General features: G+C 43.0%; 1 protein-coding gene across 2 annotated transcripts in view; it reads left to right on the top strand.

The window, feature by feature from the left end:
• The window catches only part of Mark1 (microtubule affinity regulating kinase 1), a 103,755-nt gene that overhangs the window by 47,451 nt on the left and 40,921 nt on the right, over positions 1-15,383 (top strand). For both annotated transcript variants that reach the window (XM_050148204.1, XM_050148203.1), the window contains exons 2-3: positions 944-1,147; positions 1,701-1,754. In XM_050148204.1, coding sequence (XP_050004161.1) covers positions 944-1,147; positions 1,701-1,754 — 258 coding nt within the window. The remainder of the gene's footprint in view (positions 1-943; positions 1,148-1,700; positions 1,755-15,383) is intronic.

Raw genomic sequence — 15,383 nt, 5'->3', positions numbered from 1 at the left:
AGAGCAATGGATGCTATTGTTACCTCACTTCCTGCTTTATATTCAGTTCAGATGGATTTTTCCCACCCTTATTAATCCCATTCAGATAGTTCCTCAAAGGTATGCCAAGGGGTGTGTCTCCTAGATCCTGTCAAATAAACCCCCCAGCACTGCATAAACCACGTATGGTGAGACACTCCTGTGCTCTCAGCATTTAGGAGGTGGGGGCAAGGGATCAAAAGTTCAAGATCGTTTTTATCCCACATAGTTTGATACCAGTTTAGTATACATGAAAAAAAAAAGAAAGAAAAGAAAAAGAAGCAAGGTCAAGAAGCCCTGCATCAGAGGAACAACCACATTTGTGAGAGTATTTGTCATGGTAATAAAAATGCTGCCCTTGTGTCACTCAACCTAAAATGGTAACAGCCTTTACAGGAACAGTGTCTGTGAGGTACCTGCTGTGGGACCTCAGCCAATAGCCTTTAAGATACTGGCCCACTTTGGGCATGGTCTCATGTACTATAAGTGCACACGAAAAGCCAAAAGAATGTGTGGCCCTTTTTTTCTGCTGGATTAGGTTCTAGTTCCCAGTGAACTGCAGAGGACTGTGGATCGCTACCCTTACTGTGAGTTTATCCCCAAATAAATAAACCTTTATTATACTCCATTTCGAGCTATTGTGGAACTCTTTGATATTACTACAGATACCCAACAATCTATCTACTTATTGATTTTGAAAATCAAAATACAGACTTAAAATGTATAAGAAAATTTATTTTAAATATTGTACCCACTGATAAGGGCCCTTAAGTCAGGAAGCAATGATAAACAGTGTGTTAGCGTTTTAAAATTGTGTAGTATGGTGTACTTTGATTGAAGGTGAACTGCTAATGAACATTTGTAGTCTTTTAAGTGTCCTTTTATAGTAATCGAAGTGACCATGAGCTCTTGTGCTTTTTCCTAGCATACATCTGTGGATGGATATACTGAAGCACACGTCCAGCCTACTAAGTCAAGTAGCAGACAGAACATTCCCCGGTGTAGAAACTCCATTACGTCAGCAATAGATGAACAGCCTCACATCGGAAATTACCGCTTACAGAAAACAATAGGGAAGGGGAATTTTGCCAAAGTGAAATTGGCAAGACATGTTCTAACAGGTAGAGAGGTAAGTTTTCAGGCCTTTTGAGTTTACCTTGATCCAGAGTCTTGTCACAAGCTTTCTCAGAGTTGGTGTTAGGGAATGAACTGGGATATATGCACATAGAGCATTGCAGACAGGTCGGTTTCACGGCAGAACTCCTGACCATTTAGCACTAAGGACGGACTCCCCTCTACTGTATCACATCTCTTACAGACCAGGTGTGCTGCAGACTAGCTGGAGCTTGTCTACCGTGAGAACACTCCTGGTTACTGCTGCTGCTCTGCGTTTGTAAGGAGGCTGGAATAAGTTTCTATGAATTACTACCTAGGCTAAGGTAGATGTAGATGTCTAGAAAATCGCTCACTAATTTTATCTGTTTGGAGATAACAACAAGCTAATATTACTATTATAGAGGTTAATGACAAGTCAATCATCTGTGTCTCAGGTGGATAGACTGCATGAGCATCCACATAGAAGCAAATGGTGCATATTAAGAGTGAAACAGAAACGTTTTCTTTACAGGGTTCTATTCTTAAATGACGTCTCTCAAATGAAGTTTAATGATTCTCTCTTTTAGGTAGCTGTGAAAATAATAGACAAAACTCAGCTAAACCCTACCAGTCTACAAAAGGTATTTAATTAACTTAATAAGGAATGCAAATTTGTGTTAATACGTAATTCTGTAAAGTCAAGCATGAAATTTCTTGTTAGATAAAATACTATTTTTTATCAGTATATGATGAAAAGACAGGATCTAAGATGGGATGACTATGGCTGATTATAAAGAGGTTTCAAATGTGCCTAATGCAAGTTGAACATCATGTACTCAAAATACTTTGAGAGAAGTGTTTGGGACTTTATCAAATCTTGTATTTGAAACTATTTGCATAGACTTTAGCAAGATGTGTGCATCATATGAATTGCCCTTTAGTGATAGGATTAGATTCTGTATCTAATATTGTGGAATATTTTATTTATATGTGTGTGCAATGTATATGTGGGTTGCACATACCTGTGTGTGAGTATCGAGCCCTTCTGGGATGTCAGATTCCTCTGTGTTGGAGTTAGAACTGTTTGCAGGATGTCGTGTGTTTGTGTGTGTGTGCGTGCCTCTGTGTGTGTGTGTGTGCATGCATGTGTGTTCGGCATGTGTGTGGTTGTGTGTGTGTGCACGCGCACATGCATGTGTGTGTGTGCATGCGCGCACATGTTGAGAACCAGGCTCTGACCATCATGATTGCTTTGTTAACAAGTGCTGCTAACCTCTGAGCTGTCGCTCCAGTCCTAAGTATGTAGAATTACTCTAAGTCAAAGCCTAGTTCTGAGTAACAGTTTCCGTAAGTGTGTCTTCTTTCATTCCTTCGTTTGACTCTTCTTTCCTGCAAATTTATCTTAGACATTAAGTTACAGTAAACAGAGATCCATCAAAGGATGGAGAGACAGCCGGAATGGGGAGGAGAAAGCAATTAGATGGGGATCGTTTAGTAGCAAAGCTGTTTACTTCATTAAGTACTTCAGTGGGAAGCCTTCTCAGATCCAAACCTTCAGTATTTTAAAGACGAAGCAGCTGTTTCAGTGCGTGAGCTGTATAATACCCCCTGTGATTTCAGTGGCCTGTAATGCTATCAGATTTATAAACGTAAAAGTCACACGAGTGACTTTGGATTCCTAAGAGAATCTTACAAGAAATTCTTAGTTTGCTCTGTTTACCAACATTTCCCTGACTCTATTGAGCCAGAGCCTTCTTCCCACTGGCCTCAGGGCCAAGTAGCTCTGCATTTTTACGCATTTCTCCATAGAGATCTTTCTCTGTACTTTCATGGGCTCCTTTGACAATCAGGAAAACTCCAGATCACTGACATGTCTGCGTAGTGAGGATTTGTTGAAGGAGCTGCGGGTTGCATTCCACTACCCAGCTCCAGCAACAGGCTAGCTTTACCTGAAATAACAACACACAAATTGTATTCATTTAAACACTGCTTGGCCCATTATATCTAGCCTCTTCTTGGCTAATTCTCACACCTGGACTAGCCCATTTCTAATAATGTGTGTAGCACCCCAAGGTGCACTTACCAGGAAGATTGTAGCCTATGTCCATCCTGGGTCGGAGCTTCATGGATCGCATCTGCCCCGGAGAGGGGAGCATGGCCTCTGAGCTCACTTCCTCTTCCTTCCAGCATTCTGTTCTGTTTACTCCTCCCACCTATGTTTTAACCTATGAGGCCTAGCAGTTTCTTTATTACTTAACCAATGACCTTCCTCCATGAAGGATTCGTGTCTGCTGTGCTCTTCTCCTGGGAATGTGAGTTAGTGCAGTGCTGATGTGATGTCGTCCTGGGGACGTCTCTTCTCATCAGCTGTGCCAGTGACAGAAGGCTCCCTCTCTGGGCTGATGAGCCTAAGGACACTCATGCTGTTCTGGGCAGAAGCCACTATGACATGGAAGTATAATTCACCCATGTGCCAAGGACCCTAAAACACACCAGTTTCTACACTGCCCACCTCCCACCCATATTTTGTACTTTTCCCGGATCACTCTGATAAGTGAAGTGATTTCAAGTGATACTTGAAACTTCTGCCAGGATACCCAGTAGTGTGACACCCCATTTGATCTTTCCCAGTTTTTTCAAGTCTTGAATCGTTTCTTTTGTCTGTTTGATTGCTTTTTCTTGATTTTTCTTTAAGGGATTTGTTGATTTCTTCCAATTTTTTGTTTGCCTTTTCCTCCATTTCTTTGAAGGAATTTTTCATTTCCTCTTTAAGGACCTCAAACATTCTCCTAAAGTTATTTTTAGGTCATTTTCTTCTGCTTCATCTATATTTGGATGTTTAACTCTTGCTGTTATAGAGCCACTAGTTTTTGCTGGTGTGCTATTGCTCTTTGTGGTGTTGAGTGTGTTCTCACCTTGTCTACCCACCTTTTCCTCTGACTGGTGTGGTTGGGCTGTGTCTCTGGTGATCAGTCCTCCAGGTTCGAGTGGATCCAAGGCTCAGGTGGTTACTCCTCGTGGTGCAGTCAGGGCCACAGTTTCAGTCACCCCAGAGTTTACTCTGTGTTCCCAGGAAACTCTCAGTGCTCCTGGGGGTCCTTCTGCAATCCCTGATGTCATTCAGCCCTGCTCCCAGTGAGGTAGCTGCCTTGGGCCTGCTCCATCAGAGGTCACTGGCTCAGGGCTGCTCCCTTGGAGGTTGCTGATTCACACCTGGTCCCACAGAGTTCTCTGGCTCGGGCCTGCTTGACTGAGGTCATTAGTTCAGGCCTGCTCTGGTAGAGGTTGCTGGCTCAGGACTGTTCCCACAAATGTCCCTGGCTTGGGCCTGGTCCTGCAAAAGTCTTTGTCTCGGCCCTGCTCCCTCAGCAGTCTCTCTCTTGTATCCATTTTATTTTTTTAATTGTACTATTTTATTTTATGGGTATGCATCTTTTGCCTGTACGTTATGTCTATGCACCACATGCATGCAGTTCCCAAAGAGGCCAGAAGAGGGCACTGGATCCCCTGGATCTGGAGTAATAGAGGGGCCACGTGGATGCCAGGAGTCTTCTAAAAGAGCAGCCAGTGCTTTCAACCATGAGCCATCTCTTTAGTCCCCTATTTTCATTGTATTTTTAATTTTATTACATATCACAAAAGTGACTCTGTGTCAGAGTGATTTTCTGACTGTAAAAAATCTAAAAAAGAAAAAAAGACAACTCAAAACAAGAGTCGGGCATGGCAGCACATGCCCGAAATCCCAGCTGCTAATGGGGCAAAGGCAGAAAGGAGGCTCATGAGTTTGATCCCAGCCGAGGCAATCCATGCATGGGCTGAGTATTCGCCCATTTAGTCTTGCTACATGTGTATAGCCTGAAGAAAATATGTTGTCCAAGTCTAGTTTGGGTCAATGAAACCAGAATAATGAGAGTATTAGGGTTTTGGTTTTTGTCTTTGGTTTTTGTTATTTGTGTTGTTTAGTTTTTCGAGACAGGGTTTCTCTGTGTAACAATCCTGGCTGTCCTGGAACTTGCTCTACAGGCCAGGCTGGCCTCGAACGCACAGAGATCCACCTGCCTCTGACTCCCAAGTGCTGGGATTAAAAGCCAGCACCACTGCACAGCAGGAGAGCATTTTTTTGGGGCTGTAGACTGCAAAAGCTCTTTTTTAAATCAGAATGATAGGCTATCTTTATGTCTCTCCCTCTCTCCTCCCATCCCCCACTCCCTCTTCTTCCTGTTGGCATTCTGCAAGAGTCAGCTAGTGAGATGATCCCTGGTGCTGATTTGCTCGCCACTCTGTGCTCCATGAAACTAGCAATCAGCAGCACACCCTCACCTCGATTTGGCTTTGGAGAAAATACTGAAAATAAGGATGATCATGAAGTGATAAGTGAGGCTTGTCTCTGTCACACACAGTATGAAGATTGGTAGGAAGCGTGTTTCACACTCAAGTGTGATGGATTTTGAGGGGAAAGGTGTCCAGGTGTTTTAGAAAGCGATACCAGCAAAATTACTGCATCTACCCCAAGTGTAAGCTGTGCATTCACAGTTAGGCCAGACTTCCTGAAGCCAAACTGTGTTTCAGGTAGCATGCCCTCGTAGGTGTCATGGAAGTGTGCAATGGCATTTTTGGCATATTTAACATGCTGCATCCAAATATAAAAGTATTTCCAAAGCAAATATGTCTAATGAGTGTATACTGAGAATCTGATTATTCATGTCCCTCAGATTAAGATATCAGTCTCTCAGATTAAGATATCAGTCTCTCAGATTAAGATGTCAGTTTCTCAGATTAAGACGTCAGTCTCTTAGACAGGCGTAATGGTGCACACCTTTAATCCCAGACTCAGAATGTAGAGGCAGGCAGTGGGCTGCAGGATGGGCAGAGAGACTCTGTCTTAAGAAAACCAAAATAAAATAAATCTGGGAAGTTTTTTTGTTTTGTTTTTCTAAGACAGGGGTTCTCTGTGTAACCTTGGCTGTCCTGGAACTCGATCTGTAAATCAGGCTGGTCTTGGACTCAAGAGATCCAGCTGTCTCTGCCTCCTGAGAGGTGGGATTAAAGGTGTGTACACCACCACCTGGCAGAATAAAATAAATTTTTAAAATAAAGGACTGGCCAGGTGGTGGTGGCGCACGCCTTTAATCCCAGCACTTGGGAGGCAGAGGCAGGCAGATCTCTGTGAGTTCGAGACCAGCCTGGTCTACAAGAGCTAGTTCCAGGACAGACTCCAAAACCACAGAGAAACCCTGTCTCAGAAAAACAAAAGCAAAAAAAAAAAAAAAAAAAAAAAAAAACAGACAAATAAAATAAAGGACTCCAATCATTGCACGTCTTAATGTCTGAGTGTGATAAGCTCAGACAGCTAGAATTTATCTGGCGGCCGTCCACAGTTTTCAGGGAGAAATTGCTCCAGAAGACTAGCTTTGGCCCTGCATGTCTCCAGGGTTGTCTGGAATATCACCTGATGCTTATTCTCTCCCCTGGTGATCTGTGATTAGGAATTTCCATTTAGTAGAAATAAGAAGTAGAATACAGTGAAGAAGAAAGGCAGTAATTAGAAGTGAAACTGTCTCACAGTTCAAACTAAATGTCACTGAGCCAGATACACATGCTCACTAATTAATTCTTGATTCAAGAAATATTTATTCAAAGATTGTGTTTCTCCGTATGTTTTCTTCTGTCCTTTCAGCTTCTCCCTTCCTGTTTCCTTTTAGTGAGGTCATTGTCCTGGCTGTTAATGGGAAGCTCTGCAAGGCTTCACTGTAGGACTTCTCCCTCTGTACTCTCTTCTTAGGCTGACCAAAGGTAGCCGGGTATAAATCTTTACCTATTGGTGAACTGGGAGTTTATCTCTTCACCCCAGACTACTCTTAGATATCCTTCCAACCTTCCCTCCGAGACACCCAGCCACAGAGTTGAACTCATGACCTTGCCATACCTACCCAATGCTCCACTCACCTCATCATCCTATGACCTCTTGTGAACAGCAACTTGCCCCCAAAGTCATGTAAGCTACAACCTCAAAAGCACCCTGGCTCCTCCTTTGTCTTCATGCTCACCTGATAGTGGCTGCCCTTCCTCTACGTGACCTGAATGTGTTCTTTTCTGTCCTGCATGTCTTTCTGCAGACATATATTTAATATGCTGGTCTATGCTTACACTTTTAGGAGTTCCATTTCTGGTAGCCTAAAACTTAGACTCATTAACACGTGACCGAGGGCCCTACTTTCCTGTCTACCTCAAGGACCATCGGCTCACACAGCTCCTCCCCTCCTCATGCCCCATTCCTCCAGCTTCAGTTCCCACCAGGTCCTCTTCACACTCTTTATTCTAGCTACCTGGCCGTTGCAGATTTTCATCCCTTCCTCTGCCTGACACTAACTCCCTCCCTCACTTCCTCCTTAGATGTTTCTCCTTTCTCAGACAGATCTTTCCTGTTCCCCATGGCAGTTTTGAATCCCCTTTGTAATAGGATCAGGCATTCAGAACTAAGGAGTTACTTGGTTTGGGGCAGTAGTTTCTTTGTATGCCAGCATTTTGTGAACCCTAAAACTTCTGATTTCTGGTCCTTGAGTAACTGTGGACTATGTGTCTGCTTCTGCTGTGGAAGAATTCTCTTAGGGAAGCAGAAGAGGCTAGGAATACTGGCATCATCTGTAAACTTTAGCTTGGCTGTTTCAAAGGCTAGAGCCCATTTAGTTACTGGGAGAGTCTTCCACCCTCCCACGTGTGGCTAATCAGGTCTGCTGCTTCCTTCCCACCCAGAGGCCTGCTAAGATCTTGAAGGACTTGCCTTCCCCATGCCTCCAGCTAGGTCCCCTTTTTCCATCCCATGGGCCTGCCCAGCATCTTGGGTCTTTCCTTCCTTGTGTCCCCAAGTAGACTCTGCTGGATAGGTCATACTTTCCTCCAGGACCTCTTCCCTGCCCATAATCCAGGCTCTGTTTCTTCTCGCCCTGTAAGCAGTCCGTCTCCTTTGCAAACTGGCTTCTCTGAGCTGCTGGATAGGCTGGCCTGAGCTATAGAGATGTAGACTACTGTGGACTACATGAGACCCTTCCCTAAACAACCAAAGCAAAGTAGAAAACAAGCTAACAGAAGTTAACTTAAATTTTATAAAAATAGTAGTTTTATAAAATATCTGACTAAATTGATGTCCCAGTAAGATGTCTGAAGGCTAAAAAAAGGAAATCATAATGATTCCATAAATGATAAAGCTGAGCATTCAATCAGCAGGGCTCTGTTAACATAGCACAGCAATTATAATCTCTCAGTGAGTTAGGCTTCCAGCGAGTCTGGGAACCAAATGTCTCCTGCAGGGAGACCCACACTTGAGTTCACTAATTGGCCAAAAATGCTGCCAACGATGCAGACACGGGGGCAGAGAAGGTTCCCTGTCCTCTTAAACCCACGTCAGAATGAAGTACTTGAAAAAAACTAAGAAGGCTGAGATGAAAGACAGCAGATGTACACAGCCTCTCCTCCCCAGGCCCTGTTCACTGTAACTGGAGTCAGCCTGGCAAAGAGAGTTACCTGGGACTGCAGAGTCAGCCTGTCTTCGAGACAAGCAAGCCGTGGAGAGGTCCTCTGACATGAGGAGGCCACAGGCAGCATGGCAGAGGGTCTGATAGGCGCCAGACACAAGGCTTTTCATAGAATTAGAATGCCAAATGACGAGGCCATGTCCAGTCCACTAGTTTAAATACAGCAAACTTTTTCCCACCACACATACAAAAGAATAATAGGCAGAAGAAATGGAAGAGATTGGAAGGAACAGAAATTAGTTGAGAAAAGAAAAAGAAAATTCTCCTGAGGCGAGTACTGATTGACACCATGAAGCTTGCCTAGTCCTGACCTCAGGCCTAACCAGGAAGGACTGAGCAGAGGAGTTATCCTTCCACAAAACTGAAGGTCGTTTGATGACTTCAGCTACCTGGAGCGAAGCCAGGAGCCCAGAAGGAAGCAATAAGGGCCCTGAACAATTAGAGTAGCTGCCTGCATCTACAAAGTAAAGCGTCTCCTTTATAGATAGCCAAGGCTTCCTTTAGTTCTCTTAACACCATTGTAACAAATATTGACTTTATCATCCAGTTCACAGCAGACCTGAAGGACCTAGCATACTCCAAGCGCTCTGGCTAATTCATGGGTGCTGCAAACAGCACAGCGTCAGGGCTTGAAAACGAGAAAGAGAGAAGTAGAAATCAGAAACTCACATGGTGTAGACCTGGAATCCTTGTGAACACACTGCTTTTTTTACTTGCCTTCAGACAAATGATGCATGGAGAAGGGATGGTGTTAGTGAAAACTGTTCATCGGGGTGACGTCTACATGCAATCTAAAGGCTCTGCTCCTCTTGCCACCTTCCTATGGAAGGCAAGCACTGATAAGATTGACGTCTTGCTGGTGAGACGCCCTTTGTTAAAAAATGCCCAGCTCACTGGCTCTCCTTCCTGCTCCCTCTGACTCAGAGGGTTTCTGCAGAAGACTCTGCCATTAATGTCTACCTCCCTCATTCTCTATTCTCTCTCTCTCCCGAGACCACCTAGGAAACAAAGAGGTTTAATTAAGTAGTACTGAGAACAATTTTAGATCTTTCTGCTATCGTGTGTTCGTTTGGCCAGAATTATCTAGATTCTGGGTAGACTACTGTTCTCTTAGGGACACCATCATAACAGCATGCCATGAAATAGGTGGCTTAAACAATAGAATGTTTTATCACTGTTCTGAAGGCTAAAAGTCTAAGAAGAAGGCATTTGCAGGGTTGATTTCTTTTGAGGCTTTTTCCTTATCATGCAGATAGCTGTCTTCTCAGTATCCATGCATAGCAAGTTCTACACCCCAGCTCGTCCTTGCTAAGTCTTCCATCTGTAAGGATATTGATCATATTGGCCTAAGGTCCTACCCTTATGGCTTCTTATAATTTGAACTCTCTTCTTAAGAGTCCCTTCTCCAAGAACAGTCATGCTGGGGGCCAGGAACACGCTCTAGCTCATATCAGATAATGAACCATATGCATCTGGCGTGTGTTTCTTTGGGTGGAGGAAGGGTTGCTGGTACAGGATTCCGCCAGTTCATTTTTCATAATTAACACCTAATACAAAACATCACATGACTCTTAGCAATTGCTTTTTTGTATGATTGCCATCATTTTAACTTTGGTGTTTTGAATAAGAATGGTCTCCATAGTTTCATATATTTGAATGCTTAGTCACCAGGGAACCCTTTTAAAGAATTAGAAGGACTAGGAGGTGTGATTCTGTTGGAGGAAATGCTGGGGATAGGCTTTGAACCCATACCGTGCCCAGTCTGTGGCCTGAGACCAGAATGTAGAACTCTTAGCTACTTCTCCAGCACCGTGTCTGCCTGTGTGCTGCCCTGCTGCCCACTATGATGATAGTGAACTAAGTCTCTGAACTGTAAGCAGGGCTCCCCACCAATTGGATGCTTTCATTTATAAGGGTTACCTTGGTCATGGCTTCTCTTCACAGCAGTAGGACAGTGACTAAAACATTAGCCAACATGCTTCCAGCCTGTACACACTTCCATGTTCTTAGTTGTTAAAACTGTTCTCATTCTTTGTCCAAATCAAAGATTGAAACAATATATAAGGCATCTTGGAGATGGAGGAGCCCTAATAGCTGTGTATTATTGTTTTAATTTTTTAAAATTACTTTCTGATCAGAACATTGGCTCTGCCTGTAAATGTCTTCTGTGCATCATCTCCAGGTGGAGTGGGAGTGTCCCTTTAAAGTACTATTTTTGTTAAATGTCTTAGGTTTTACAAGATTACTATCCCAGATTAATCTGTTTTTGATAGAACAGCTACATTCCAGGTTCCAACCAGAGACTAAAAACTCATGAACCCAAATTGTGCCAAAGCTCCGCTTTTATTTATTTATTTATATTTTTTATTGATTTTATTGAGCTTTACATTCTTCTCTGCTCCCCTCGCTGCCTCTCCCCTCCCCTTCAGCCCTCTCCCAAGGTCTCCATGCTACCAATTTACTCAGGAGAGCTTATCTTTTACTACTTCCCATGTAGATTAGATCCATGTATGTCTCTCTTAGAGTCCTCATTGTTGTCTAGGTTCTCTGGGATTGTGATTTATAGCCTGGCTTTCTTTGCTTTACATTAAAAAACCACTTATGAGTGAGTACATATGATACTTGACTATCTGGGTCTTGGTTACCTCACTCAAAATGATGTTTTCTAGCTCCATCCATTTGCCTGCATATTTCAATATGTTGTTATTTTTTTCTGCTATGTAGTACTCATTTTGTAAATGTACCATGTTTTCCTTATCCATTCTTCAGTTGGGGCATTTAGGTTGTTTGGCTGTGACAAACAATGCTGCTATGAACATAGTTGAGCATATGTCCTAGTGGCACGATTGAGCATCCTTTGGATATATACCCAAAAGTGGTATTGCTAAGTCTTGAGGAAGGTTGTTTCCTAATTTTCTGAGAAATCACCATACTGATATCCAAAGGGGCTGTACCAGCTTACACTCCCACCAGCAATGCAGGAGTGTTCCCTTTACCCCACAACCTCTCCAGCATAAGTTGTCATCTGTGGGTTTTTTGTTTGTTTGTTTGTTTGTTTGTTTTTGTTTTTCAAGACAGGGTTTCTCTGTGGTTTTCGAGCCTGTCCTGGAACTAGCTCTCATCTGTGTTTTTGATCTTGGCCATTCATCCAGGTGAAGATGGAATCTCAGAGTTGTTTAGATTTGCATTTCTCTAATGACTAAGGATGTTGAACATTTTCTTAAGTGTCTTCAGCCATTTTAGATTCCTCTGTTGAGAGTTTTCTGTTTAGGTCTGTATTCCATTTATTATTGGATTATTGGTCAAGATGACCAATGTCTTGAGTTCTTTGTATATTTTGGAGATCAGACCTCTGTCTGATGTGGGGTTGGTGAAGATCTTTTCCCATTCTGTAGGCTGCCGTTTTGCCTTGTTGACCATGTCCTTTGCAAAGCTCAGCTTTTTAAAAAGCAAAAACAGCTAAATAAAAACTCATTGGGGACTGTCTTGAAGGGCACACAGCTCATCTGTTCCCTTAGATAAGTTGTTCTTAGAGATGGAGACATCAGGGCTGGAAGGTGGCTGAGAGGACAGCACCTGCTGACCTTACAGAGCAAGAGCATTTGGTTCCCAGCACCACCTTTAGTGGGTGCCACAACCACCTGTAACTCTAATTTCAAAGAGCCAGACACCCTCTTCTGGCTGCCCTGGGGACCTGCCCACACGTAGAAACATATTCAGACACATCAAATCAAATCAAATAAATCATTTTTTAAGAAAATATATGTAGACATTAATCTGCTTCCCTCACTTTGACTTAACATCTTAGCCAGTTTACTTCTAAGAAAAAAATGACTTGGCAGTGATTTTATTAAGAATAATTAATGTTCCCTGTGTGGCAGTGTTGCCCTCTTTTGTAACTTGGCATACTGTATCAAGAATGAAGAGGAGATAAAATCAAAGAGCCCAGGGATCCTGCTTATGCCATGGCTCATGGACCGGTCCTTCAGAACCCAGGCAGGACCTGTGCCAGTTAGGGCAGGGTAGCAACTACCCTTGGTGTAGGAAGACAGTGCTTGCTGGAAGCGTAGGTTAAAGAGAGGAACAACTTTGAAATGATACAGAATTTATGATGAGCAGTGGCGCCACACACCTTTAATCCCAGCAGAGGGAGGCCGAGGGAGGTGGATCTCTGAGTTCAGGGTCAGCCTGTTCTACTGAATGAGTTCCAGAACAGCCAGGACTTATACAGTGCTTGTCTCAAAAAAGGGAAAGGAAAGAAAAGAAAAGAAAAGAAAAGAAAAGAAAAGAAAAGAAAAGAAAAGAAAAGAAAAGAAAAGACAGAATTTAAGGCATAAATTGTATTCTTTGTCCGATGTAGGATGAACATTTTTTTCTGTAGCTTAACTTTTCTGGTTAGAACTATACTTTATCTACATGAATCACATTCATAAAGTCAGAATAAATTTGCTACTATTTCTTGTTGAGTTCTATTTTATGAAAGGAGATTGTAATAACAATCAGGAAACAATCTGCCATTACAATCCTATACCTGACTTTAATCATCTGCACCTACGTAACCCACACCTTGCAGTTTCATTAGCAACTTACATCTGGTATTTTCAAATTGCCCACGTTATTTTATTACAAATACATGACTCATCGGTTTATGTAAAATGTAATTGTGTTGGACAGATTCCAAGGCCCTCTCCTGCAGTGCCTGCCTCTCAACATCCTCTTCTATGATGATGGACAAGACCTAAGACTTTTCAGACAGTAGTGTGCAGGGCGGTAAAGAGATCCTGGTCCCATGATCATGTTGTTTGGCATGAACTGTCACACTAGCGGGTACCCTGAAGACAGTGAGTGCTGACTTGAAAAAAAATGAAACTTAAAATTTTACTTTAATAAGTTTACTGTGTGCCCTTCAGTAACAAAAAGGTGAGAGAAAGTGGATTCCATTCAGAAAGCTTGTTGTGGTGCTGATCGCCATGGGACCTGGCAGTTCCAGGAAGCGGAGGAATGCTGGGCACCGAGGGAAGTCCAGCTGGAAGCAGGAGTATCCTGAGATGAGGCCTTCCTTGCTCACACATGCTGAAGGCGTTGGGAGATGTCTGTGATGTGTACTGCTCTGTGTTGGGCTTGGATTCCTGTGTGACAACCAAATGAAATTACTTAGCCCTGCACTTGGGATAAAAACCATTGTTCTGAATGAGTTAAGAGTCAGCAGCAGACTGGTGATACTTGAAGCATAATAAAGCGCTCAAGGAAGAGCACATCGAGTGCCAGGAGGAGGGGCTGAGAGCTCAAGACCCAGGAAGAGGGCTTGGCAGAAAACTGAGCAGCCAGAGAGACAGGAGCTGTGGGATCTTAAGTGTGTTGAAGGTCACAAAGAGGTCTGACTTCAAAAACATACTTCAGTCGGGCAAGGCAGTCTTGAACATACAGAACTTGCCTTTTAGCCTATTTACTTACTTGTAATTTTTAATTATTAAATGTAAAGTTTATATTACAGACTTCTTAAGATGTGCCAAATGAAAGTATGTGTGTGTGTGCGCGCGCATGTGCATGTGTACACATACACACACAACACCAAGGCTTACATACTTCTTTGACCTTGCGTAGAAATTATTCAAGATATCTAGGGAAAGCTTTTTTTGTAACATCTAAATATTAGTAGGTTTTCAGTTAGAATCTATTTTTTAAATAATTTATTGACTTTTATTTCATTTGCATTGGTATTTTACCTGCATGTATGTCTGTGTGAGGTGTCAGATCTTAAGTTACAAACAGTTGTGAGCTGCCATGTGGGTACTGGGACATGAACCCTGGGTCCTCTGGAACAACAGAAGTCAGTGCACTTAATCTCTGAGCCATCTCTCCAGCCCTAGAATGTATTTTTATTGTATTTCATTTTGTTAATATGTGATGTGACCACAAACTTAACATTTACAGCCAGGTGTGGTGGCACGTGCCTTTAATCCCAGCATTTGAGAGGATCTCTGTGAGTTCAAGGCCAAGCTGGTCCAGGACAGTGAGAACCTCAAAAAAAAAAAAAAAAAGGCTAACATTTACCATTATTGCTGTTGGGTGTCAACAACTATCATTACATTGTTGTCCACCTCCAGAGCAATTTACAAATCCCTTAATTGAAGCTCTGTGCCCATGCGCAGCCTACCCACAGCCATTCTGTTGGCCCTTGGGGCAGCACTGCTTGTTGAAATAATAGGAGCGGCGGGGCTGCGTCCCCAGCACCCCGGCCACCTGCTAGCTTATGCCCCGAAATAACAACACACAAACTGTATTAATTTAAGCACTGCTTGGCCCATTTCTATCTAGCCTCTTCTAGGCTAATTCTAACATATTAATTTAGCCCATTTCTTATCATCTATGTAGCACCGCTAGGTGCGCTTACCAGGAAGATTCTAGCCTACGTCCATCCGGGGTCGGAGCTTCATTGCATATGCCCAGGAGAGCGAAGCAGGGCCTCTGCTCCAGAGAGCAGAGCTGTCGAGTCTGAGCTCACTTCCTCTTCCTCCCAGCATCCTGTTCTGTTATTCCTCCCACCTATGTTTTAACCTATCAGGGCCAAGGAGTTTCTTTATTGCTTAACCAGTGAAATCAACAGATTGATATGACACTCCCACATCAACTGCTCAGTATATGCTCATGAACTGAGCTATCTATCTGTTGTGAGTCCTAGTCCTGCAGTGGTTGGGCTGTTGTAACTAGTTTGTTCCGTTTGCTGTCATCCGCTCA

Source organism: Alexandromys fortis, unplaced genomic scaffold (assembly GCF_014885135.2).
Source record: "Alexandromys fortis isolate MF-2015 unplaced genomic scaffold, M_Fortis_MF-2015_v1.1 scaffold_62, whole genome shotgun sequence".
In the NCBI taxonomy this organism is placed as follows: domain Eukaryota; kingdom Metazoa; phylum Chordata; class Mammalia; order Rodentia; family Cricetidae; genus Alexandromys; species Alexandromys fortis.
Note: the sequence above shows the minus strand (reverse complement) of the source record. Positions and strands in the feature narration are given on the sequence as shown.